The following is a 26,575-nucleotide window of genomic DNA, read 5'->3' as shown; positions in this document are numbered from 1 at the left end:
TATTTGAGTTCTTTAAAAGGTTGGAATTATTTCAAGGTTTGAAGGAAGGGGAGGATTGCCTATGGTGGACAGAGCACAACAAAGGAAGATACAACGTGATCTCCAGTTACAAGGTCATAAACAGGGCTCCACTAACCCTCAATTGGCCTTGTAGATAAATCTGGAAAGCCAAAGTTCCACTGAAGGTGGCATGTTTTACTTGGCTGCTAGCAAAGGAGGCAGTACTAACACATGAGAATCTAAGGAAAAGAGACAACATTTTGGTGACACGGTGTTGTTTATGTGGGGAAGCAGCTGAGACAATTAGACATTTATTCTTACATTGCAAAATCACTGATCAACTGTGGAAGATTTTCATCAATCTCAGAGGCATTCAATGGACAATGACTAGCAAGATTGCTGACACTCTCTCAAGTTGGGAGGAAGCAGGAATTGGGGCAAAGAACAGAAGTTATTGGATGACCATTCCAGCATGCATCTGGTGGACCATTTGGAGAGAGGAATGCTAGAAGCTTTGAGGATAGAAGTAGATCCCTACAAATAATCAAAACAGATTGTACTTTGTTACTATGTTTTTGGTATACAAAGAGTTCCCCCATAGATGCAGAAGCAATCCTAGAAGTATTAGAATCGTGCTAGGCTTGCTGTTTTTGAAATTCTTACATTTTCATACTTTTTTGTAAAGGGATTTTCAGTACTACCTAAGTACTGGTTTATAATACAAATTATTACCTTCTCAAAAAAAAAGATTTTATACATGTAAGAAGTAGCCTCACGTCTAGTTTCTTTTTGATGCACCCATTGAGGTACTTGTTTGTATGGATAAAAACTAGAATTTGGCTGAGGTCTATCCACATTTTGTATTGTATATGGGACTTTCCCCACTATTAATAAAATTATTTACCTTCTTGTCTTTTAAAACTAGTAACTGGTAATTGTATCTATTTCTATAATGAACAAAACAGTACATAGGTTGCCTTGAAACCATATTTACAAGGATACCCTATAATGAGTCTAAAACTTCAATAATAGAGAGTAGAGACAGCAACATTAGAGTACAACTGATTAAACCAAAACACAGAATCAAAATACAATTCAATTTGTGACTTGTTGCATACTATTCTCTACATTCTCAAAACATCTAAGATTCCTCTCCTTTTGGATTATCAACCAAATGTTTGCAGGGAAATTCTCCATCTATTCCTATTATTTACATTCTTTCAAGATCACCAATTTCTTGGAATGTTGCAATGGTCTCCATCAACTATCCTTTGATTGTAATCTAACATTGTTGAAAAAAAGTTAAAGAATCCATTTGTACCTAAGGCCTTGTATACCCGCACAACTCTCTATCACTTCACGCACCTCCTTTTCTCCTATAGTCCTTTCCAACCACTCCTCATTTTTTCTCCTATCTAGTTAAACGCTATCTCCTCCCCCCCCCCCCTCTCTCTCTAGGTCTCCAACTTATGTTTTCTTTAAGCAAATACTTATAAACCCCACGATTGCCCCTCCAACTTCCTTATTCCCATTCACTTGTCAGGAATTAAAGTCGTTCCTCCTTCTACTCGTGGTAGCTATCATGTGGAAAAGACTTTGTATTAGTGTTTCTTCCTTTAACCATAATGCGTTCATAGTTTTGCCTGCAACTAGTCTCGTACACAACCACCAACGAGGCTAACTCTCAATTCATGTCCTCCTTCCTAGCTCTCGTTCTTTCTTCTAACACTCGCATCCCTTCAACTCCCTACACCTCACTCAACTCATTCGCTATTATCTTTGCACATGTTTTTCCACTTTTCAGAACATCATATTAGTTGTAGATGTCATTCATCATCACATAAATACTAAATGCCTTGCACATGGCTTTTACTTTGAACAGTATCTCAATTCCTTTTTTTTCTTTATTAAAAGTATAAATAGTACCACCACCACCCCTCCCAACGCTTCCACAATTGACTGTAAGGCCATCCTAAAAAATTATATGCAAAATAGTATCCCTTCGAAAGCTCTATTATTTCTCATTTTCTAAATGACCCATATTGAAGCAAGAGGAGTGACATTCCAAGTCTATGCTTTCTTCTCCTAGCTCCATTCTTCCAGTTGAACATCAACTCTCTCACGAATCTTGGCATTATCCAAGAAACACCAAACCATCTAAAGATATCCTCTTATAACCTTGAGGCTAGTTTGCAATGTAATAGAATATGATCCACATTCTCTCCTGCCTCCTAACAAAGGAGACACCAGCTCAACCAAACCACCTTTCGTTTCCTAAAATTCTCCGCCAACCAAATCACCCCTCTAGTAGCTAGCCACGCGAATAAGCACACCTTCCTTGGCACCTTAGAAATCCAGACCGAGGTAGGTGGAAAACTAACATTTTTCCTAACCAGGAGCTTCTCATAGAAGAACTTAACGGAGAACGGATTGTTATTCCCGAGCTTCCAACTCAAGGCATTAAACTTGTCAATTGGCTCGCCTTGCTTTTGGAAGTAAATCTAGCACTCTTTGAAACTCGATCACCTCCCAATCCTGAAAATTCCTCCTAAACCTCAAATCCCAAAAAGTCACATCCCCTTGTGTCCCCCTAACTTGCTAAACAGACAACTCTCTCTAGAAAGAGACTGTATACAACACTAGAAATTCATCCTTAAGCATTATTCCCCCACACCACTTTTGCCCCAAAAAACTAACTTTACTCTAATCCCCAACCTTAAAAGTAATGTTATTTAAAAAAACATCCCACCCCTTCATTATATCCCTCCACACAACACACCAGAAAGGCATTGTGATCATATTTTTTTTTCATCCCCCTTCCATTACACCATATTTATCAGCAATCACCCCTATCCATAAAAATTCTCCCTCCAGCACATTCTCCACAACCATTTACTCAAAAGTGTTTTGTTAAAAACTCTCAAGTCCTTGACCCCAAGCCCTCCGCACCCTTTAGGAGATGTCACGGTTTACTAACGAACTAAGTGAAATTTCCTTGTCCCATCCACCGCATTACAACAACAACAACAACCCAGTGAAATCCCACAACGTGGGGTCTGGGGAGGGTAGAGTGTACGCAGACCTTACTCCTACCAAAGTAGGACGGCTGTTTTCGAGAGACCCTCGGCTCAAAAAGGCATAAAAAGGGGGTCAGATAAGGTTAAGAAATTCAAAGCGCTATAGGAAAATAAATAACGAAGGCATCACAGATAAAATAGAGTAATCACAAGTACTGAAAGTAATAAATAGTAACAGAAATAGCAGAAATGAGAGCACAAGGAATTGTAATGTGCTAATGCGCCTACGAATAGGGAAGAATAACGAGACTATGTACTAGCCTTCTACCCTAATGTGGGTCCTCCACACCCTCCTATCTAAGGTCATGTCCTCGGTAAGCTGTAACTGAGCCATGTCCTGTCTAATCACCTCTCCCCAATACTTCTTCGGCCTACCCCTACCTCTTCTGTAACCATCCATGGCCAACCTCTCACACCTCCTCACTGGGTCATCTGTGTCTCTCCTCTTCACATGCCCAAACCATCTCAGTCGCATTTTCCGCATCTTGTTTTCCACCGAGGCCACTCCTACCTTGTCCTGAATAGCCTCATTTCTAATCCTGTCGCTCCTGGTGTGACCACACATCCATCTCAACATTCTCATCTCGGCAACTTTCATCTTTTGAATGTGAGAGATCTTAACTGGCCAACACTCTGCCCCATACAACATAGCCGGTCTAACCACCACTTTGTAGAACTTGCCCTTAAGTTGTGGTGGCACCTTCTTGTCGCATAGCACTCCGGAAGTGAGCCTCCATTTCATCTACCCTGCCCCAATACGATGTGTGACATCATCGTCAATCTCCCCGCTGTCTTACATGATAGACCCAAGATACTTGAAACTACTTCTCTTTTGAATGGCTTGGGCACCAAGCTTAACTTCCACGCCAACCTCCTGAGGTGTCTCACTGAACTTGCACTTTAAGTACTCTGTCTTGGTCCTACTCAGCTTAAACCCTTTAGACTCCAAAGTATGTCTCCAATCCTCCAGCTTAGCATTAACTCCACTACGAGTCTCATCAATCAGGACTATGTCATCCGCGAAAAGCATACACCATGGCACCTCACCTTGAATTTGTCGCGTCAATGCATCCATCACCAAGGCAAATAAAAATGGACTAAGAGCTGATCCTTGATGCAACCCCATCCCAACTGGGAAATGCTCTGAGTCCCCTCCTACTGTCCTTACCCTGGTTTTGGCTCCCTCATACATGTCCTTGATCACCCTAATGTATGCCACAGGTACATCTTTAGCCTCCAAACATTTCCATAGTATCTCTCTTGGAACTTTATCGTAGGCCTTTTCTAAGTCGATGAATACCATATGCAAGTCCCTCTTCCTCTCCCTATATTGCTCCACCAGTCTCCTCATAAGATGGATGGCTTCTGTAGTTGAGCGTCCCGGCATAAATCCGAACTGGTTCTCATAAATCCACCGCATTCCAAAAGAAAATCCGTTGCAACCTTTCCGGTTTATCTTTCACTGTGACAGTGACAATGTCAAGTGCCTTGAATAGCACTTTTGAACAACTACTAGTGTTTAGCCAAGCTTTTTCAAAGTGCTTTGAAGTGCATTTTTCTCGAAAGTGCTTTTCAAAAAAACTACTTTTGGGAAGAAACTACCTTTTTGGCTTTTGAACTTTTGTTACTCTTATTTTATCCCAAAAGCTTGGCCAAACACCTTACTTTTCTAAAATAAGCACTTTTTTAGGGGGAAAAATAAGCATTTTTGACCTCGCAAAAGCCTGGCCAAACAGGCTATTAGAAGCATGTAACACAATAGCTATGAGGAAATAGTAGTTCACTGACTAGCCCTAAGAAAATCCACTACTTTGAATGCACTCAAAAAATAGGGTGGAACTAATTCACCTCGTGATTTCCAAATTTTAATCAAGAAAAGACTAGAACTTCAAAAACAATTCAATTAATGAGGAGTAAATACAAACTTTCAACATTTACTCAGCACACAAAATAAAAAATAGTGAGGTGTAAGCTTAATAGCCTGTTTGACCAAGATTTTAAAATTAGCTTACTTTTAAAAGTGTGTTTTTCCAGAAGTGTTTTTAAAGAGCATTTTTTAGTGAGAAGTAGTTTATGTTTGACCAATAGCTTTTAAAAGCACTTTTGAACAACAATTAGTGTTTGGCCAAGCTTTTTCAAAGTGTTTCTAAGTGCATTTTTCTCAAAAATGCTTTTCAAAGAAGTGTTTTTGGAAGAAAATAAACTACTCTTTTTGAGCTTATGAGCTTATGCTACCTCCCATAAGCACTTATTTTCTCCCAGCAGTTTGGACAAACACCTTACTTTTCTAGAATAAGCACTTTTTATTATTTATTTTTAAAAAAAAAGCATCTTGACCTCCCAAAACTTGGCCAAACAGACTAATAGGAGCATATAACACAATAGCTATAAGGAAATAGTAGTCCACTGACTGGCATTACAAAAACTCCACCACTTCGAATGCATACTCAGAAAATAGGCTGAAACTAATTCACCTCATGATTTCCAAATTTTAATCAGTGAAAAACTAGAACTTCAATTAACAAGGAATAAACAAATACAGTACAAACTTTGAACAATTCACAACAAACAAACAAACAAAAAAGTGAGAATGAGAGAAAATCCACTACTTTGAATGCATACTCAGAAAAATAGACTGAAACTAATTCACCTCATGATTTCAAAATTTTAATCAATGAAAAACTAGACCTTCAATTTAACGAGGATTAAATACAGTACAAACTTTAAAGAATTCAACAATACACAACCTAAAAAAATGAAGTTAGAATGAGAGTCTGTTTACATGTGCTTCGAACATGATGATGAATCAATGGCGATCTTTCACAGCGGAAGGAATCGAACGCCGAGATAATAATTAGCGGCGATCACCGCTCAATACAAGATGTCCATTAACGAAGCTGTTGATAAAACCCTAGAACTTTCTCCAATGCAGAGAGAGAGAGAGAGAGAGAAATCGAAGCTTTGGAATGTAAAAACAAGGAGTTTTTGGAGTACTTGGAATTCCTTGAAGGTAGAGAAGTGAGAATTATAAAAATGGCGAAATAAGGGGTTGATGGAAGTGTATATAAGCGGTCATTTCCTAAAACTCTGCATTGCAGGCCGTGTGATTTTATTTCCCTGTTAAACAGGTCGGCCGAGTCGGGTAACGGGTTGCGTTGGGTTGAATATTGATGCTATTTTCCTTCTGTTGCTCTGTTTTACGTAAACTTTACCTAAATTTCATAGTGAAAAGACTCAATTACGATTTATTTCTCATTTTTCTTAAATTACTCGATTTCCCTGATTTTTCCTAGATTCCTTATACATTACAGGTTCTTCTGATACATCATGTTTTGGGTGTAGAATAATTAATGTTGTTGAGGTATTTATGAATAGTAACGTACTTTCAGTTAGGATTCCTTATTTCAATCAATTATTTTGCTAAATAAGAAAAATAATCCAAACAAATTATAACAGTTATGAGTGACGTGAAAAACTCAAAAAACAGAGCATAACATCGAACATAAACTTCAATCCAAAATTTGAATTTCATAAGAATATGATACATAATCTTTCATCTTAAATTCAAATTTGATACATGAGAATAGCTAATACATAACCATTCGACATATTCTGCCCATGCTACCTTCGACTTTGGTTGAATTATCTGGAAGCTCATCAATACATCGTGCTTAGATTTATCTGTATTGAGCTGCTGAACATTTTCTTCACTTGTGTTGGTCATATCAGGAGCCTGAATTGATTCTTTCATGTCTGAAATATGTTCATCTGATACATTAACCTATATGACATGTATCAAGTTAATATTAATTTTTTTAATATTAAACGTATCTCAAAGTTACTCGTGGTTAATACATAACATAAGCAGTAAAGCTTGATATATGAGAATCTGATACATAAGCTTTCATCTTAAATTCGAATCTGATACATAAGAATAGCTGATACATAACCATTCGACATATTAGACAGATTAAGGGTTGATACATTGAAGATTGTTGTATTAGTTTTCAACTGAATTGTGGTTAATACATAACATCTTGTATTGATATAGGTTGTAAATGTATCAAAAGCAGTAAAGCTTGATACATGAGAATCTGATACATAAACTTTCATCTTAAATTCGAATCTGATACATGAGAATAGTTGATACATAACCATTCGACAGATTTGACAGATTAAGGGTTGATACATTGAAGATTATTGAATTAGTTTTCAACTGAATTGTGGTTGATACATAACATCTTGTATTGATATAGGTTGCAGATGTATCAGAAGCAATAAAGTTTGATACATAAACTTTCATCTTAAATTCGAATCTGATATATGAGAATAGCTGATACATAACCATTCGAGATATTTGACAGATTAAGGGTTGATACATTGAAGATTGTTGTATTAGTTTTCAACTGAATTGTGGTTGATACATAACACCTTGTATTGATATAGGTTGTAGATGTATCAGAAGCAGTAAAGCTTGATACATGAGAATCTGATACATAAACTTTCATCTTAAATTCAAATCGGATACATGAGAACAACTGATATATAACCATTCGACATATTCTGCCCATGCTACCTTCGACTTTGGTTGAATTATTTGGAAGCTCATCGATACATCGTGCTTAGATTTATCTGTATTGAGCTGCTGAACATTTTTTTCACTTATGTTACTCATATCATGAGCCTGAATTGATTCTTTCATGACTGAAATCTGTTCATCTGATACATTAACCTATATGACATGTATCAAGTTAATATTAAATTTTTTAATATTAAACGTGTCTCAAAGTTGTTATGATACATTACCTTTGATGTATCTATAGCAGAAGGCTCTTCAATACCTTTAACAACATCTGTTTTCTTGAACATTGGTGATACATCATGCATTTGTTGTGGAATATTGGAAGTTTCTGATTTCTAAAAGTATACAATTAACAATTATTCCTTGAAGTTGGTTTAACAGAGTAAGGCCAAGACTAAAAGATGGAGCAAAATTCATATGTATCAGTAATAGTAGATGAAAAACTCTAAAAATTTGCAGTGAATTCGATGTAAAATTGAGATTGATGGAAAGAAAGAAAATTGAAATTGAAAGAGAATGGAGATATTTTATTACCTTTTTTAGAAGTTTGAATTTGAGAAGAAGATGGACTATGATTCAAAAAAAAATCACTACTATGTTTGCTTGTAATTAGGCGTGAAATTAGGATAGTTGGGAAGAAGAAGAAGGGATGTATCAGTGAGTTGGAGAGAGAAATAAGAAAAGAGAGATTTTTGAAATTTTTACAAATGGTAGGAAATAATTGAAAATATAGGAATATAAAGTATGTAGTTTGGTAATTTTTTCATTTTTGTATGTAAGAAGCTTGACTCAATGGACATTTTGTAAATTTTTCTGTCATGTGTATTCACATTTATTATCATAATTAATAATATGTCATTTATTAACAGTTTTCTTTGCACAACTAATCAGAAGTATAAATTTATACTTTGGTTGTATTACCTTGCTCGTTTAGATAATAAATGTAGTTTTTTAAATTTTATCTCTACACCCTTTTTAAAAATTTAATGTATATTTTTTGCAGAGAAATCATTGATCGAGGATAGATGAAGAACCCTTTTGCATCATATATGCGAGACTCTAAAAGTTTATAGTTCACGATTATGTAGTCATTTTTTTCATCGCCCACCCAAAACAAATCAAGCAAAAATATTCTTCCACTAATACTTTTGTTATCTCAACTATGATATTGATAAAGAGTCATTTTACCTCTCTCGACATGGTTGTTGAGACATATTAACTAGTCAATGATTTTTTTTATCTTCTTTTCGTATTATTCTGATAGAATTAATTATTCTTTTCAACAATCAAGTTATATTTCGATGACTGTTGATCAAGATAATTATTAATGTTTCAAAATCAAAGCAACCAATCATTTTTGTGAGAAATAAAAAATATCGTAAGTGGTTGAAGGTCACATAAATTGACACATCGGCTATTATCAGAGGCGGTATATCACCCACCGTGGTAAAATAACTCTTTGCGATTTAATATTATAATTAAAGGTCCACTTACACCTTCCATTATTGTATTAGTCTCTCTTCCCAGTTTGATTTCACGAAACTTATTTCAACATAAGCTATACTTTATTGATGAATTATGACTTCAAAAATCTCCATTTATTTTCGTATAGAATTGCTCCACTTATAATAACAATTTGTTTTTCCAAGGTAGGAGTATGCACTAGTTTTTCTTTCTCTTCTTAGTTTTCCCACACAATGCATTTTTTGTCCACAACTTAACTATATACATCGAAATAGAATAATATCAAATCTCAATAAATTATATAAAAAATATCATTAAGTTTATAATTTGTAATCTATCAACATTTGACGAGTGCCTCGTAGATACAACTCTAATATTTCTATTTCCTAATATTTTTCCCGAGTTAATGACCATCAATTTTGCTCTATAGTTGAATAATAATAAGGAAAAACTACACAAAATAGATCAAAGGAGTAAACTATTACTTAAACTGGACTTATCCCAACTTATTTATCTGAATTAGATCAAAGACCAAAAATAATTACAGTACTGCCCCATCCCTTCTTCGGTCCATATCTGTTTTCGCATGACCTTCATGATACTATCAGAATATATATATATACTTTGATGGTATCAAGAAATAATTGAGCAGTGTTTTCTCTTCATGATACTATCATAATATATATATATACACTCATATATACTCTGATGGTATCAATAATTAATTGGACAGTTTATTCAGTGATTAGTTGCTTTTTGCTCCTTGATAACAATGCAGAATATATATACTCTGAAGGTAACAAGGACAGTTAAGCATTTTTCACTGCAGTGTTATTCAGATACTGACACCTTCATTATACTGTCAGAGTATATACACACACACACATATATATATATATATATATACTATGACAGTATCAAGAAATAATTGAACAGTATTTTTTCCTTTATGATAATATCAGAGTATATATATATTCTGATGGTATCAAGAAAACGCGCGAACTCCGTTTTTGGAGCATGAAATTAATGGGGTATCCATTTTTTTTTTTAGGTATAACAATAATTATCCCTAATAATAATAATAATAATAATAATAATAATTTCAAAAGGTCCATAAAAACATCAGTAATCTAAACCGTTTGTTTTTGAGTAAAAAAATTAAGTATCTTTAGAAATGAAATAGTATTTGATAAATTAGGTGTTCATTTATTTATATGTAATTTTTACTATTTTCCATACTCCAAATCACTCGGTATTTATTTTCTTTAAAAATTCAATTTATATTAGTGATCAAACATAGATTTTCAATTTTTTTTCTATTTTTAAAATAAAAACTATATTTCCTATTTTTTTCTCAATCTATTTTGGGGCAAATATTCTTTTAAATTCCCCGCCAGGCTACTTGACCCATTCCAACCGCAGTCCCTCAAGAGTTGCAGCCATAGCTAAAATAGCTCCGAACTTTGTCTTCCTGCAGTTCATCGAGTCATCTCTATCTCAAATCTCAACTCTCCAATTCCTTGACTGAAGACATCGAAGTTAGATTTCTAATACTTTTTTGCACATTTCCTTATACGTAGCTAGGGTTTTTCTATTTGAACTACGGCATTCATGTTTCTTCTATAATATTCATTTGCTTTTTAGTTTTTTTTCTCCTGTTGTTTCTGCAGGTTAAGAGTTCATCTTCAATCAAATGGACGATCCTTCAAGGTAAGGAAGAACAAAAAAAATTATACAATGCATGTTAAGTAGTTGATACTCTTTGCGTCCCAATTTATTTGACACCTTACGAATTTCGTGATTCAAATAAGTTAATACTCCCTCAATTTCAATTTATGTGGCTCATTTCGGATTTCTAGATTCAAGTAAGTTTAAGTAGTTAATACTTCCTCCATTCCAATTTATGTGGCACCTTTCAGATTTCGAAATTCAAACAAGTTTAAGTAGTTAATGCTCCCTTTGTTTAAATTTATGCGGCACATTTTTGATTTCGAGATTCAAACAGGTTTAAGTAGTTAATACTCCCTCTGTCCCAATTTATGTGGCACATTTTAGATTTTGAGATTTAAATAAATTTAAGTAGTTAATACTCCCTCCGGTCCAATTTACGTGGCATGTTTCGGATTTTGAGATTCAAACAAGTATATCTTTGACTGTAATTTATTAAATATTTTGAATTGTCAATTATTTTGACTTATAGAGTAGTACTATTTTATGTAGTTTTCGAATATATAAATTTTATTTCAAAAACTTGAAGATTCCATGCTCAAATTTACTTGACTCTCGAAATCTGAACTGTACCATATAAATTGGGACTAAGGGAGTAACATTCTTTTAGTATGTTCACAAATTGCAATGTATGAAATTAAGCATTTTATAAAAGTCATTTCATGTTAAATTGAGCAGTTTGTTCTAGAAATGTATGGTTTCTGAATTTATGAGATATTTTAGATTTTGTTTCCCTTTGAATTTGTAGAAATTTACTTGAGTTTTTTTAGCATATGCAATGCGAGTTTACAGGAAAAAATTGGAAGGGAAAATAATATAATGTGTGTTTAGTAGTCTGTAGAAATTTTTAGCATGTTCACGAATTGGAACATATGAAATTAAACAATATCTAAAAGTAATTTCAAGTTGAATTGATCAGTTTGTTCTACAAAATGCCTGGTTTCTGAATTTATGAGATATTTTAGATTTTGTTTCCCTTTAAATTTATACAAATTTACTTGAGTTTTTTAGTATATGCAATGTGAATTTTATAGAAAAAATTGGAATGAAAATAATATAATGCGTGTTCAGTAGTCTATAGAAATTTTTAGTATGTTCATATTGGAATATATGAAACTACTCATTTTCTAAAAGTTATTTTAAGTTGAATTGATCAATTTGTTCTACAAAATGCCTGGTTTATGTGTTTATGAGATCTTTAGACTTTGTTTCCCTTTGAATTTGCAGAAATTTACTTGAGTTTTTTTACTAGATTTAATGTGAATTTGAAACAAAATGGAAAATTTCACCAGGGATGAGGGGAGCAGCACCATTAGGATCCTGGTTGCTACGGACTGTCACTTGGGCTATATGGAGAAGGATGAAGTACGCAGGCATGATTCATTTCAGGCGTTTGAAGAGATATGTTCAATTGCGGAGAAAAAACAGGCAAAAATGATTTCTCTTCTCCACTTGGTTTTGGCAAATTGCTTTTTTATGTTGGTGGAATTAACTTCCCACTCCCCAGTCATTTGTTTCGATATTTTGTGACAATTATCTATAGTCCGTTTACCAAAAAATGGGCGAAAATAAGTATAAATTTTGTTGGAATCTAGTAAATACTTGAGAGGATTTGTTGCTTCCCATGAGTTGCTGTTCCAGAGAAACATGAAAGCATGCAAGTCAGACCATTAGGATAACTTGGAACGGCAGGTGCTTTCACCATTTTGTCTCTTCATCTTTCCCAATTCCCATACTCGAGATTTTTTTTTTTAGAATAGTAACTTGAGTATTAAAGAAAAAAAGGCACTAGGATAGTGCCAAAACCATAAATACAGAGAGAAAGGACAGCAGATCCAACCATGAAATCCTAACAGTTACAGAGCACCTATCAGATCTACTAAGGATACTGCCTCCTCTTCAAAACGTTCTTTACACCAAAAAAGGAAAGGAAGAGAGCACTTCATCTTTAAATTCTGTAAAGAGCTACTTCTTCCTTCAAAAATTCTTAAATTTCCTTCTCTCCAACCTGTCCACCATATACAAGCAGGAACCAATGTCCACCATTTCTTCTGTGTGACTACACCCCCATTGCCAGTGATCTGTCATACTCGAGAAATGAAACTTATCGATCAAACCGATAAAGGGAAATGTAGAATCACTTATGCTTTTCAGTTCCATTTTTCATTGTATTGTTCCCCTTGTGATGTTCAAAGTATTTTGGTGGCCATGAGTGAAGCCCACTTTGTGCTTTTTCAAGGGCAGGTGAGATCGTGTTGGTTGTTTCTGATTGCAATGATAGGTGGTGGAGATAAGATGGGGGTATGCTGTAATAAGTGATTGTTTGTAGAGGTTGAGGTGTTGGATGGTGGCTTAAATTGGCCGTGGTTAAGTGACAGTTGTGGGCAACAAGCGACTGTGATCTGTCGCTGAGGATAGTTTCCAGGAGCAGTATGAGGCAAGCGATGGTGGTTGGGGGAAGTAGGAGAAAATGACTTGTCCTTTTGAAAGACCTAAATACCACTGCATGTTCTGGTGTATTGTCTTTTCTAATTGGAGAATGTTTGCCTTAAGTTTAGACAACTATAGGCATGAATTTTTGGAAAACTGTTTTCTGAAAAATAACCTGCGTCTTGCCTGTAGATTATGTTATATTGTAATAGATTAGTGTTAGTGTCTACATTGAAAAATAGTTTATCTCTATGCTCAAATTTCATTTGTCAGTTATTCTGTACTCTTGTATTCGTATCACTTATATTGATTTTACTTTGGCTCCAGGTGGACTTTGTGCTTCTCGGTGGTGATCTGTTTCACGAGAATAAGCCATCCAGGGCAACACTGGTGAAAGCCATTGAGATTCTTCGCCGCTATTGTCTCAATGATCAACCGGTGCAATTCCAAGTTGTTAGTGACCAGACAGTGAACTTTGCTAACCTGTAATAACCATTTATCTGAACTCTGCTAACTTATAATCGCTATTCTTCCTGTATTGTCAATTTGTCATGCTTTACCTCTTTTTCTTCATTTCTTTTTGTTATTTTCCTTGATAAGTATGAAAATTACTGATATGCTTTCTTGTGGAAAAGTAATTGAAGCTTTTGCAATAATCTTATGCTCGACTTGCTCCTCTTTTTCTATGTTCTATCCGGAGATTTTCCTGTAATGTTAGTTTATCTGAAATTCTTCTTTGTTTTCTTCTTTTTTCCTATGATCCCCCTTTTCTATGCTCTATCTGAAGATTTTCCTGCAAAGTTTATCTGAAGTTGTGATTACATTTAATGCTCCCCTTTAAGTTACTTTATGTTTACTTCTTTGTTAGCATGATATTTCTCTTCTTCTCTTTTTAATCTTTTGTGGGTCTTATTCAGATTTGGTCATGTAAATTATGAAGATCCTCACTTTAATGTGGGGTTGCCTGTTTTCAGCATTCATGGCAATCACGATGATCCAGCTGGTGTGGTATGAACCTATTAAAGCTTATTTACTTTTTCTTTTCATGGAACATCAGGATGGACTATTTGTGATCATACTTTGCCTGTTGGTGTGCAATGTGATCTTCTTAAAAATTAATTATGAGATAGCAAATCAACTTTGCCCCGAAGATGGCTTGTAGTTATTCATCTTCCTTTGCAGGGAATTAATGTATAGCTGAAAAGCTAGATGCTAATTTTGTTAAAATACTAATGAGAATGTACACAAAAGAACAAGTAACAATAACTACGAAAAATAATTCGTTTTTTTTTAGTCTAAGAATGCCATCTGTTCATGCATTTAAGGTGGACAATATCTATGGGCTTCAGCTACTCCTGTTGCAGAAAATAAATTTGTTGAAATTTTATGGTGGAAATAACTGGGGTTCTTGAAAGTTACTAACGAGTTGCTTATGTGTAATAATTCATCATTGTGAATGGCGAACCTTATTCTTTTCAATCTCTAATTTTCATATGGGTGCTTTAGATTTTACAAGTTTTCTCTCAGAGAAATTTGGGTTGTCCCCTAGGGTGTGGTTTGGATGCTTGCCATAACACCACCTCGCATATTGATTATGCGAGAACAACAACAAATATGCCTCAATTCCAAACAAGTTGGGGATTGCTTTATGAATCTTGACCGTCCATGTTTTACCCTTTTTCTAATTCTTAATTGAATGTCATTATGTTGGGTTACCATTTTAAAAATAAAAAATTGAAATTCAACATGTTTTGAAGGCAAAGGGACCAACAGTCAGAAGATTAGAACCAAATGCCTTAGTGTACTTTATTTTTGGTGTAAACAGGATATGGTAGGGGATACAGTAGACATATTGTAAAGTTTTTTGTTGAGTAGTCCTCACTGAGGAAAGTGCACACACCATGTGTGGATTGTAAAATGATCCTCATCATCTTTTGTTGATGAGTTTTTTTGTGAATACAAAGTTACCTTTACTCAAAAAAAAAATAAAAAATTGAATGTCATTATGAATATTGTTAAGGCTTAAAATAAAAACTTTAAATGGATATGGAGAAGTGATAATAAGTGCAAGGAAGTGTCAAAGTGAGCCTGCATGACTTTGACTTATAGAATATTCATTGAAGATCCTTGTTTAGGAAGTTTAACATTGTTTTGGAATGGAGTAAAAAGGGAAGATGGATATCCGATTTTGCAGGGAAGGTTTACTATTGATTATTTTAAGATTCAACTTGTTTGCATCTTTGTGCTAATGAACTCAAACAATTCTTACATTGTTGTTTCCAGATAAAGCTAATGTTTAGGTGGATACCAGCTTTATTTCTGGACTAGCATTTAGAAATTATTCTTATGGATCAACTATCCAGAAAACTTAATCGGAGAAGTTGAATACCAACTTGCCATTTTCTTTCTTACGTGCGGATCTGGAGTTACTATTGTCCACTTATGTTACAGGACAACCTATCTGCAGTTGACATCCTTTCGGCATGCAATCTTGTCAATTATTTTGGTAAAATGGATCTCGGTGGTTCTGGTGTTGGACAGATCGCTCTGCACCCTATTCTTATCAGGAAGGTCAGCTTGTGGATATCTTCAATAAGAGGCTTCTGAGTTTGAAGCATGTATTTATATCTAACTACATGCTTTGCAGGGTTTAACATCAGTTGCTCTTTATGGTCTTGGGAATATCAGAGATGAACGGTTGAATAGAATGTTTCAAGTATTGTTTCTCGTTCCTTTTCAGATCTGCTGGCTGCTTGACAATAACAGATTTTAATTGTGTTTCTTTTGGTACTTGAAGACACCACATGCCGTGCAATGGATGCGACCTGAGGCTCAGGAAGGGTGTCAAGTGTCAGACTGGTTCAACATTTTGGTACTTCACCAAAATAGGTTGGTTTAGATACTGATGATAATAGTTGAAGATCTCTTTACTTAACCTATTTAAGATCTGTGCTAAGATTTAGCAGAACGATTGACAATTTTGTTTGAGCAATAATGTTCTTCTGTTTCCTCGCCACACTCTCCAGAGTAAAGACAAATCCAAAAAATGCAATAAATGAGCATTTCCTGCCTCGGTTTCTGGATTTTATTGTGTGGGGTCACGAACATGAATGTTTAGTGGATCCTCAGGTGCTAGTAATTCTGAAGCTTCTTCATTTCTGTACTCACTCTTTCAATTACCCCCCCTTCCTGTGAAGTAGGTTTCAGTTGAAGCTTCTCTTATTACAGGAGGTTCCAGGTATGGGTTTTCACATTACTCAGCCAGGTTCATCTGTTGCGACATCACTGATTGAGGGTGAATCTAAACAAAAACATGTACTTCTATTAGAAATTAAGGTTGTACTTCATGAATTCCATCTTTAACTCTTTTTTCCTGTGCTATTCATGCTTCTATATTTGAGTAATAGTTTCTACTCTACTTAGGGAAATCAATATCGTCCAACAAAGATACCTCTGAACTCAGTGCGTCCTTTTGAATATACTGAGGTAGCTTCTTTTATCCACCGGTTCCTCTATACTGAGGTAGCTTTCTTTTGTAACTACATTCCTACACAAAGGATTTATTTCAAATTCCTTTTTTGTTATGGTGCATGGTTCAGGTTGTGCTGAAGGATGAACCTGATATTGATCCTAATGATCACAGTTCGATTCTTGAACATTTGGATAAAGTAGTATGTATATTCCTCCCTTTTTAATCTTTTTTATTTGTTCAGGATATTATATGATAAACCTTTTGTACGCTTGTTATTTCTGTTCTTTTAATTGAGAAGTTTATGACCGTGATTGCATTTTAACCACTCCTGATTGTGACAGGTCAGAAAGTTGATAGAAAGATCTAGTCAAAAGGCTAATAATGGATCTGTTGTAAAGCTCCCTTTAGTTCGAGTAAAGGTGGGTTTCTTATGTGATGTGTTTCACTTTTTATTCGTTGGCCCTCTCCCTTTTTTTAATTTTACTGCCGAATTCATGTTCCTTTGTGGATGACACAGGTAGACTACTCTGGATTTATGACTATAAATCCTCAAAGGTTCGGACAAAAATATGTGGGAAAGGTACTTTCTTACACTTATTCCTAGATCACGGTTCTAATCGCTATTTACAAATCCTGGCGTCCCTCTATAGATATGCATGCAAGATTTTTTTCATGACATTTTCAAATTTGTAGGTTGCCAATCCACAGGATATTCTCATATTCTCAAAATCTTCCAAAAAGGTTGGCAAGGAAGGTAATTTAATGTTTTCTTGGGAGTGAAGAATCTATTTATATTTGTTCGCCATGCATGTTTGGGCCACCAATCTCCGCCTTTCCATGGCTTTTCATTGATGACTGTATTTTGTGTTTCACAATTTAATGGTTTAGTTCTGTCTAAGTGACCATATGATCATTTTGTTGGTGCAATCTAATTGTTGGCCATAACTTGAACAAATCTTATTCATTTATGTCATGGAGACTCTGCACATCCTGGGCTTGATACTTTATTAACATTAGCTCTACTGAAACTGGATCTCAAGTTATCCATCTTAGACAGTCATAAGATAAATCTCCAATTTGTCAAGAAGGAAATTTATATCATCTATATACTGTTGAAACATAGAATGTCCCACTTGGGTTGGTTTGTAAGGGCATCAGATGGGGTTCAAAAGGTCTTGGACTACTCCATCAATTACATTAAGGTTTTGAGTTGGATGTTGAAATCCTTCACATACAACCCAAAAGATTATATGGGCTGTCATAAGTTTCTACATTCAATTTCCTCCCCTAGATTTTTAGAGAACAAACAGTCTCTTGCGGCTTGAAAGTCCCCCCTTGCTTAATAAAACAATAGACATTTCAACTTTTGTATCAGTGTTCATTCCAAGTTGAACAGGAACATTTACACTTCCAAGTTTTGTATCAGTTCTTATTCCAAGTTGAAATGGAACATTCATTTTGTCCAAGGAGTTTTACAATTCATCTAGGAGACTAGGCTAGAGTATCTTATAGTTGCTCAAGATACTTTTTACCATTCCGGGCTTTCTAAATTTTTAGACCATCTGTAATGCAGATAGATGGTACTTGCAATGCTAAAAGATAGTTCATCCATCATTTGGATACCTTGATTCTCCTTGTCCAAGCTTCAAATTTTTGATTCTTTTGTGTTTAATAATATCGTAAACTGCAGTATTTTTCATTACCCCACTTTTATAAACATTTCTTTATTTCTTGTAGCTAAATTTGATGATTCTGAGCGGCTTCGCCCTGAAGAATTGAATCAGCAAAACATTGAAGCTTTAGTTGCTGAGAGCAATTTGGTGGGTATCAAGTCAAGTTTGAAAACTTCTCATTTCAATGTCCCTAATCACCTATTAAATAGTTCAGTGTTTGGGTTTTCATTATCTTATATCCAAAACAGAAGCATATATTGTTCTTATTTTTCGAGTTTACAAGAGTTTTCTTTGGAAAACCAAGCCCCCCGATTCCCGGGGTTCTATTCTACTAAATGGGGTGTCCTTGTTTACCACGTGAATATCCAATTTGCAGTTAAAGAGAAGCATGTATCTAACAGTAAACAATTCGACTCTCGCATTTAGTGTATAAACAAATAAGATTTGATAGAGCAAGCACAATTGCAAAGCATTTTGAGGCTGAGAACCGAACATCAAAGTCCTCATTAGTTGTCAATATTTTGGAGCTATCTAATAATGACTTTATGCTACAGAAAATGGAGGTACTTCCAGTCAGCGATCTGGACGTTGCCCTGCACAATTTTGTTAACAAGGATGACAAAATGGCTTTTTATTCTTGTGTACAATACAACCTTGAGGAAACTCGAGTGAGTGTCAGTTTGTTATGTGGTAGTCACTATAATCAGGGATGTTGCTACATTCCATTTTTCTTCCATTCCTACGTATTGTTACTTTAAATGTGTGATACTAAGCTTGAAAGATTTCTTAACAGAGCAAAATAGCTCGTGATTCAGATCCGGTGAAATTCGAAGAAGATGATATAATTTTAAAAGTTGGAGAGTGCTTAGAGGTAAGAATTTTAACTCTGTCACCGTGAGACCATATGTACTACTTTTGTAGTGGTGGGGACAAATACTTCTTTTTAACGGTGGTGTTTAAGCCAGGTTGCGTGTACCCGACTATTCCACCCGATACCTGCTATCTTCCACTAGTACAAATTCGAGTAACTCTGCCCATAAGACCATATAAGAAGAAATCACCTAGTTTTTTTTTTGTCTTTGTTGGGATATGAACCCTGGTCTCCAAGGCTTGTACCCTCACTGCCTCACACTTCATGGAGCACTAGGACAAACCCTTGGTTGCGTGGTGGGAACATATACTTTCAACACAACAACAACATAACCAGTGTGATCCCATAGGTTGTGGTTAGCCTTTTTTCAATTGGGGAAAGAGAGGTTGGGCACCCGTTCACTATCTTAAAGGGGAAGATAGTGGAGTCCAGGTTAACACATAGTTAAAGATGGCCTTCAAGTCTGGCCCTTAAGGTCCATTCATGATTGTTTACTACACCAGTGTGCTTGGTCACTTTCAGTCATCTCAAATGGTACATATGTTGCTAGTTAAAATTTAGCCAAAGATGGTATGGATCGGTCTTGGGATGAAGGTTAGAGCTGTACTCTTTTTGCTTGGAATTGGATGGATGGAGAAGTTCTTCCAAACATTCTATGACTGCGATTCACTAGTTTGCATAATTTTACATATTTATATCTATTGTTCTTCATTGTACTTATCATTGTGGGCTTCTCTTGGGGTTGTAAATTGTACAATATCATTACTGGTATCTAATGTTCTGATATGTCATTACATGGCTTGTGTAGGAACGTGTCAAAAAAAGAACTGAAAGAAATAAAGATGATCAACCTTTCTCCTTTAGTGGACAGTCTTTGGAGGTATTCCTTGTATTTTTTTAGCTAAGGATGATCTTATAGAGTCAATCTCGATTTTTATTGTCCAAACACATAAAATCCAAGGACATCTGATCCATAATGTTTAAGAACTTTGTATTGGTTCTCAGGATATTAGAGGCAAAAGTACTGGAGTAGGATCTGCAGTTTCATTCAGTGATGATGAGGATGCCTCTATGCACTCCGCCTCAAAATCTACTGCTGGAAAAGGAAGGAAAGAGTCATCTCAATCTTTTAAATCCTCTCGTGAAGCTTCTGAAGTTGGCAAGACCTCTTCAAGGGGAAGGGGTAGGGGTAGAGGCAGAGGAAGTGCTTCCAATAGCTTGAAGCAGACAACCCTTGATGCATCTCTGGGATTCCGTCAGTCACAGAGGTTTGTCCTAGATTCCTAGTAGTGATGCTCCAGTTTAACGTACTTTGTCCTGTTCCAGTCTTCTTTACATATATTCCAATTTACCTATATTTTATTCACATGCAGAGGTTTTTGCTTTGGGTTGTGCTTGTATCTTACTTTCTTTTGCATCAAAAGGTTTCCTATGTGGCTTGTTGCTGTTGTAAGCATCAAGTATTACAGAAGTTCCATTATATCTAAAAACTACATGTACCTTGATCAGAATACACCTGCCTTGAGCTAATAGGGGTGCCATTGGTTGCACAGAATCTGCTTGGTAGTACGACAAAAGAATACCAATCAAAGATGCTTCACGCTCTGAGTTGCAGAAGCAGATAAAATTCTCTGCTGCTTTTCTTAAATAAGCAAATAGATAACACTGTTTTTGCTTTGATCAGTGCAAATACGCAATTATGGTTACTACTTATGAAAGTTTTGATGGTTTAACATGTTAGTGTTTTATTGGGCTTCTTTTTCAATTCCTATATAAACTTAATCTTTCATCAATAATTTACATACAGTTGGCATCTGCTTTAGAATTTTGCTATAATTTTAGGTAATGTAAGCATTGTTTGCAGTTACTCCATGTCATAGAAGTCCTTTACATAAACTTTGTTGCTGCAGATCTGCATCAATTGCTGCATCTGCGTCAGTTCGAAGTATTGCTGCAGATGATGAGAATGTGGAATCCCCTTCAAGTGATGAAGATGCCAAACAGGACACTAACGTTATTGACGAAAGCTCAGTATGTCCTATCTTCCTTATTGTATACATTTCTTGCCCAAGCACTTCTCTTCCTGGTCTAGAACGTTGTGTTAGAGAAGGGAAAAAAAGAATATCGGAAACAAGTAAAGGTATTTAGTTTGCACACAAATTATTGCAGTCTTACATGAGCATTATATTGCATTTTGTACAATCAATGCCCGCATTCCTCACACTGCCTAAGAAAGGAAAGCAAAAGATTGGAAGTGTTAGAAATGGCAATAAAAAACCTTAGCATGAGTTGATGACTACTAAAATTCTACCTCTCCTTTCGTTGCCTGAGAAATGAAGTTAGAAATTGCAAACTTGAATAAAAGAACTTAAATTCGAGTAAGGAAGACAATAGATGTCTGTTCTATTTACTGATGATCTGTGGAGACTCCGACTTACTCTTAGTCCACATTTGCACACTAACTGTGGTGCTTCGCAGTCGCCAATTATTTGATGATCACTTTTGCATTGAGAGCAAGAAATTAGGAGTTCCAGTTGCTTTAACTATTGATCAATGTATTACTGGCCAGTGCTGTAACAGTAAACACCACCACTTTAGTTTGAATCTGTTTTCCCCTGTGAAATTTTCTTGGATGTGTGCATGAAAATTGCAAAAACTGGTTGGTGAAAAGTTTTTCTTAGATATATCATATTTTTCTGTCTCACTTTCTCCTGCTGTATGCTACATAATTGCACCTTTATATGCTGTCTCCCGTTGCTAGGATGATGATAAGACAGTTCAGGGCAAAGGACGCAAAAGGGCTGCTCCAAGGGGAAGGGGTAGAGCTTCAGCAACAGCGGCTAAAAGGGGAAGAAAACCAGATAGCTCCTCATCTTCACTTCAAAGGATGCTCATGGATGTTAATGAAGATGACGATGATGATGATGATAACATGACAAAGAAAGAGACTAGACCTCGACCTCGGGTAAGTGATGTATCAGAAAGTATATTTGGATTGAATCATATAGATGTTTTAAAGGCAATGCTTATACTATTTAGACAAATAAAATTTGAAAATTATTTCTTCTCCATGAAATATGTTATCCCGTTTAAAATGAATTTTGCTCTTTGCTTTTTCTTGAGTGTGCTTATAACTATTATTCCTTCGTTAGTGAGAAACTCTGTCAAGAATATGCTTCTGCAATCTAATATTGGGGCTTGAGTCTATTTCATTATTATGCATGATTACCTGAATACGTTCAGTCACTTCAAATGAAATTTCTAATCCAATTTTAATGGCTAATTTTTCAAGAAATAAAATCTAAACTGTGTTATTGGATAATTAATGGGTGATCAAAGTAAATTAAGGAACACGCTTAAATGTCTCTGCTTCACTGAGCATTCAAAAATTTGTGCATTTTACCTCACCTTACAAAGCAACGTTTTCTAATTTGGACTTGGCGTGCATAACTAATGTTCTTTGCAGGTAACTAGGAATTATGGTGCTTTAAGGAGGTGACTGTAGCTGGAACTTCTGATACCATTTGTTTCATTCAGGGATGTTGATTATGATGACTGAATTTGTGTACGAGTTGTAAATATACACTAGTAATTAAGTTGCAGAGTGTATTGTCACTGTTGATATGCGAGGAATAGGTCTCATTTCTTTGAAGTTTACAGATACAGTTGGCTTCAAATCTAATCCAATTTTGGACATGCATTTGCTCTATTGAACAGCGACATGGTTATGTTTCTTTTGGTGCGGTATATAAGTAGAAAAACCTTATTCGCATTCACGATTAACTCATAATTTGAAAAGTAGTAATGTTGCTTTGAGCTGCGATGAGTTTTGCAGATGTGTTGAACGTATACAATAAATGTTGAGACATAAAACACCTGCATTTTGAACACATTAGAAGCTTCAATGCCGGTACGACAAAAACAACATACCAGTATAATTCCACAAGGTAGAGTCTGGGGAGGGGTAGAGCAGTGGCGGAGGCAGAGGGTTCAAAAAAATAAGCGTGTGAATAATATCCGCAAATTAGCAGGTTGAATTAGATATGAACAGGTTGAATTAAATATAATTGAACTAGATAAAAATCAACTTTGCTTCAATACGAACAATAAAACAAAAGAAGTTAGCAAATCATATTACGATGTCTATTTCTTAGCCTTGTTGAGTATGGAAACAAGGACATGAAGAGGATGGAAGATCAAATGACCACTAAGTAATTACTCCATGAATATGAGGCTAGGGAAAAATATATCAAATTATTCCCAACACATATATCTAAAAACTTACTGTATTTCTTTGACTATAGTGTTCAATTTTATCTCTATGTATATAGACTATTAGTATGATGATATTGTTGTGACAATTTAAGTCTCAATGTTTATTTAAATTTTATATTAGTGGCCACTGTTTGGACTTTGTCTGTTATTCTCTAAAAAAGTCAAAGTATTCTTTACTTGATTATTAAATTAAATTTCTGATGAAATAATGAAGAACTTGTGAAATTTTTTCTTGTATTTCTGCTATATCTCTTTACAATCTACTCTAGAATTTATATACATTTGTATGGAATCTAATCTTGTAACAGAATGGACAAGTGTCCCAATTTCTGTTGTAACCTCCTAACAACTTAAAAAATAAATAAATGCTGAAATTACAAATAAACAAATAAAATAAACATTATGTATGTAGAGATCATATAACTATTGGGCCTTCATCTACTATCCATATAATATTTCCTGTCAGCCCAACTCAAAACTGAAATCCAAAAATTCGAAAGCCCAAATATAAGCCCAATTAAAGCATATCCTCAATCCATATCCTCTTGCCCCAACATAGAAAAATATCTGAAGAGGATCTAGACACTTCTATTTGTACGAAGTGGTCTTGAGCCTCTTCATCTTCTTATCTTCCTCTTCATCTTCTTATCTTCTTCCTTCAACATATCTCTGAGAGAGATAAATCACAACACCCCCCCTCAAGTTGGAAGGGAGGATGAAACACCCAACTTGTCTAATAATCGATGATGAAGCGGGCCAGTGAGCGATTTGGTAAACAGATCGGCAAGCTGTGAGTTCGATTTGACAAAAGAGAGGGAAATCAGACCGGCAAGGTACTGTTGACGGACGAAGTGACAGTCAAGTTCAACATGCTTCGTCCGTTCATGAAAAACTGGATTCTTTGCTATGTGGATGACAGCGAGGCTATTGGAATGTAAAGGAATAGGCAAGGAAAGCAGAACAGACAGATCGTCAAATAGGCAAACTAACCAGGTAAGCTCAGCTACAACTCGTCGCATGGAACGATACTCAGCTTCAGCTGAGCTAAGAGAAATAGAAGCTTGCTTTTTAGATTTCCATGAAATAGGTGAAGAACCAAGTGAAATATAAAAACCACTAACAGATCGGCGTGAATCTGGACAGGTCCCCAATCAGAGTCACAAAAAGCGAGGAGTTTGTAGCAGGAGGAAGAAGTCATGTACAAACCAAGTCCTGAGTCCTTCAAAAGATAGCGCAACACCCGAAAGGCAGCAGTAAGATGTGGTTCACGAGGATCTTGCATAAACTGGCTCAAATGCTGCACAATGAAAGACAAATCAGGCCTGGTGTGAGTAAGGTAATTCAACTTACCCAATAAATACCTATAGAGAGTGGGATCTGTGATGGGTGTGCCTGTTTGAGCTTGTAACTTGATGGTATAATCCAAAGGAGCAGAAATAGGTTGAAGATTTAATGAATCAAACTCGTGGAGTAGATCAAAAGTAAACTTCCTTTGAGATAGAACAAGACCATGAGATTCTCGAACAACTTTCATACCAAGAAAAAAAATGCAAATTTCCTAAATCTTTGATGCGAAACTCCTTATCCAGAAACATCTTAAGGGAATATAATTCGGCTGGATTGTTCCCAGTCATGATAATGTCATCCACATAAACCGCAACAATAGAAATGAAATCACCTTCCTTCTTTACAAACAGAGAATAGTCATTTAAGGAGTGTTTGAATCCTTTGAAACTGAGAGCAGAGGTCAGCTTTGAATACCACTGTCTAGAAGCCTGTTTAAGTCCATAAATGGACTTTTGCAGCAAACAGACATGGTTAGGTGAAGGAGGTGAGATACCTGGTGGAAACTTCATGTAGACTTCCTCATCCAAATCCCCATGTAAAAAGGCATTGTTGACATCTAGTTGAAAAAGACCCCATCCTTTCTTAATTGCCAAAGCCAAAATACACCTTATGGTCGTCATTTTAACCACAGGTAAAAAGGTCTCATTATAATCCACACATTCTCCTTGAATATCTCCTCTAATCACCAATCTAGCTTTAAGTCTTTCGATACTCCCATCTGAATGTTGTTTGACCTTGTAAACCCATTTACAGGGTAAGACTTTCTTTTTGGTAGGCAGAACAACGACATCCCAGGTATTATTTAACTGTAAAGCTTCAATTTCCTTGTTCATAGCTTCTTGCCAACCAGGATGATAAGAAGCCCGTGCATAGCTAATAGGTTCTTGGATAGTAGATATAGATTTAAGCATGTCTTGATTAACAGAAGATAAGTGACTAAAAGAAAAACATGCAACATTAACTGGACTAAAAAAATTGTTGGAAGTCATGTCTGTGTGTGTGATAGCATTACAGATATAATCCTTGAGATAGGAAGGAGTTTTTGGAATCCTAGAGGACTGTCTAACTATGGTTTCAACAAGAGGTTCAGGAGAAATAGAAAAAGGGGAGTGAGAGATAGCAGAAGAGGTAGGACTAGTGATAGGATTAGTAAGAGGGGATATAAGATCTGTAGTGACATTGCAATCATCAGAAGTAGTATCAGGACCTGGAGACACAAAATTATCAGTTGAAATGGTTTCTGGATTCTCATGAGAAAATAGATTTGGAGGATGGTGGGGAGTAGGAGAAGAGAAAGGATAAAATTCCTCATGAAAAACAACATTTCTAGATATTGAAATTTGCATAGTCTTAAGATTCAGAACCTTGTAGCCCTTTTTATTGAAAGGGTATCCTATAAATACACATGGCAGAGCCCTTGGATCAAATTTGGATCTGTGATTTGGTAGAGTAGACACAAAACACAAACAACCAAAACACTTTAAATGAGAATACAAAGGCTTTGTGTTAAACAAAAGTTCATAAGGTGTTTTATAGTGCAAAACTTTAGATGGAAATCTGTTTATAAGATAAGTGGCTGTTAAAACACATTCTCCCCAGTAGGTGATAGGTAAGTGAGATTGAAATAGCAAAGCCCTGGAGGTTTCAAGAAGATGT

General features: G+C 35.5%; 2 protein-coding genes across 3 annotated transcripts in view; one reads left to right on the top strand and one right to left on the bottom strand.

Annotated features, from left to right (window-relative positions):
• Positions 1-6,127, bottom strand: part of LOC129882114 (uncharacterized) — a 91,648-nt gene extending 85,521 nt beyond the window's left edge. Inside the window, exon 1 of the mRNA XM_055956268.1 lies at positions 5,860-6,127. Within this exon, the coding sequence (XP_055812243.1) occupies positions 5,860-5,874 (15 nt within the window). The 5' untranslated portion in view covers positions 5,875-6,127. The remainder of the gene's footprint in view (positions 1-5,859) is intronic.
• A 4,398-nt stretch (positions 6,128-10,525) lies between these two features.
• LOC129882113 (double-strand break repair protein MRE11) lies at positions 10,526-23,011 on the top strand. Of its 2 annotated transcripts, none has more exons than XM_055956266.1 (23): positions 10,526-10,661; positions 10,794-10,833; positions 12,144-12,279; positions 13,609-13,766; positions 14,199-14,289; positions 15,733-15,852; positions 15,929-15,997; positions 16,079-16,170; positions 16,308-16,410; positions 16,510-16,617; positions 16,705-16,767; positions 16,881-16,952; positions 17,095-17,172; positions 17,271-17,333; positions 17,447-17,507; positions 18,491-18,573; positions 18,981-19,094; positions 19,220-19,297; positions 20,106-20,177; positions 20,303-20,565; positions 21,208-21,328; positions 22,059-22,262; positions 22,764-23,011. In XM_055956266.1, the coding sequence occupies exons 2-23, from the start codon at positions 10,817-10,819 to the stop codon at positions 22,794-22,796; spliced, it is 2,199 nt and encodes a 732-aa protein (XP_055812241.1). In that variant the 5' UTR covers positions 10,526-10,661; positions 10,794-10,816; the 3' UTR covers positions 22,797-23,011. The 2 variants fall into 2 exon arrangements, with proteins under 2 accessions (XP_055812241.1, XP_055812242.1); XM_055956267.1 differs by having other exon boundaries at positions 10,768-10,833.
• Positions 23,012-26,575: the final 3,564 nt, after the last annotated feature.

Source organism: Solanum dulcamara, chromosome 3 (genome assembly GCF_947179165.1).
Source record: "Solanum dulcamara chromosome 3, daSolDulc1.2, whole genome shotgun sequence".
Lineage (NCBI taxonomy): Eukaryota > Viridiplantae > Streptophyta > Magnoliopsida > Solanales > Solanaceae > Solanum > Solanum dulcamara.
The sequence above is the reverse complement of the archived record's forward strand: the minus strand, read 5'-3'. Positions and strand labels throughout refer to the sequence as shown.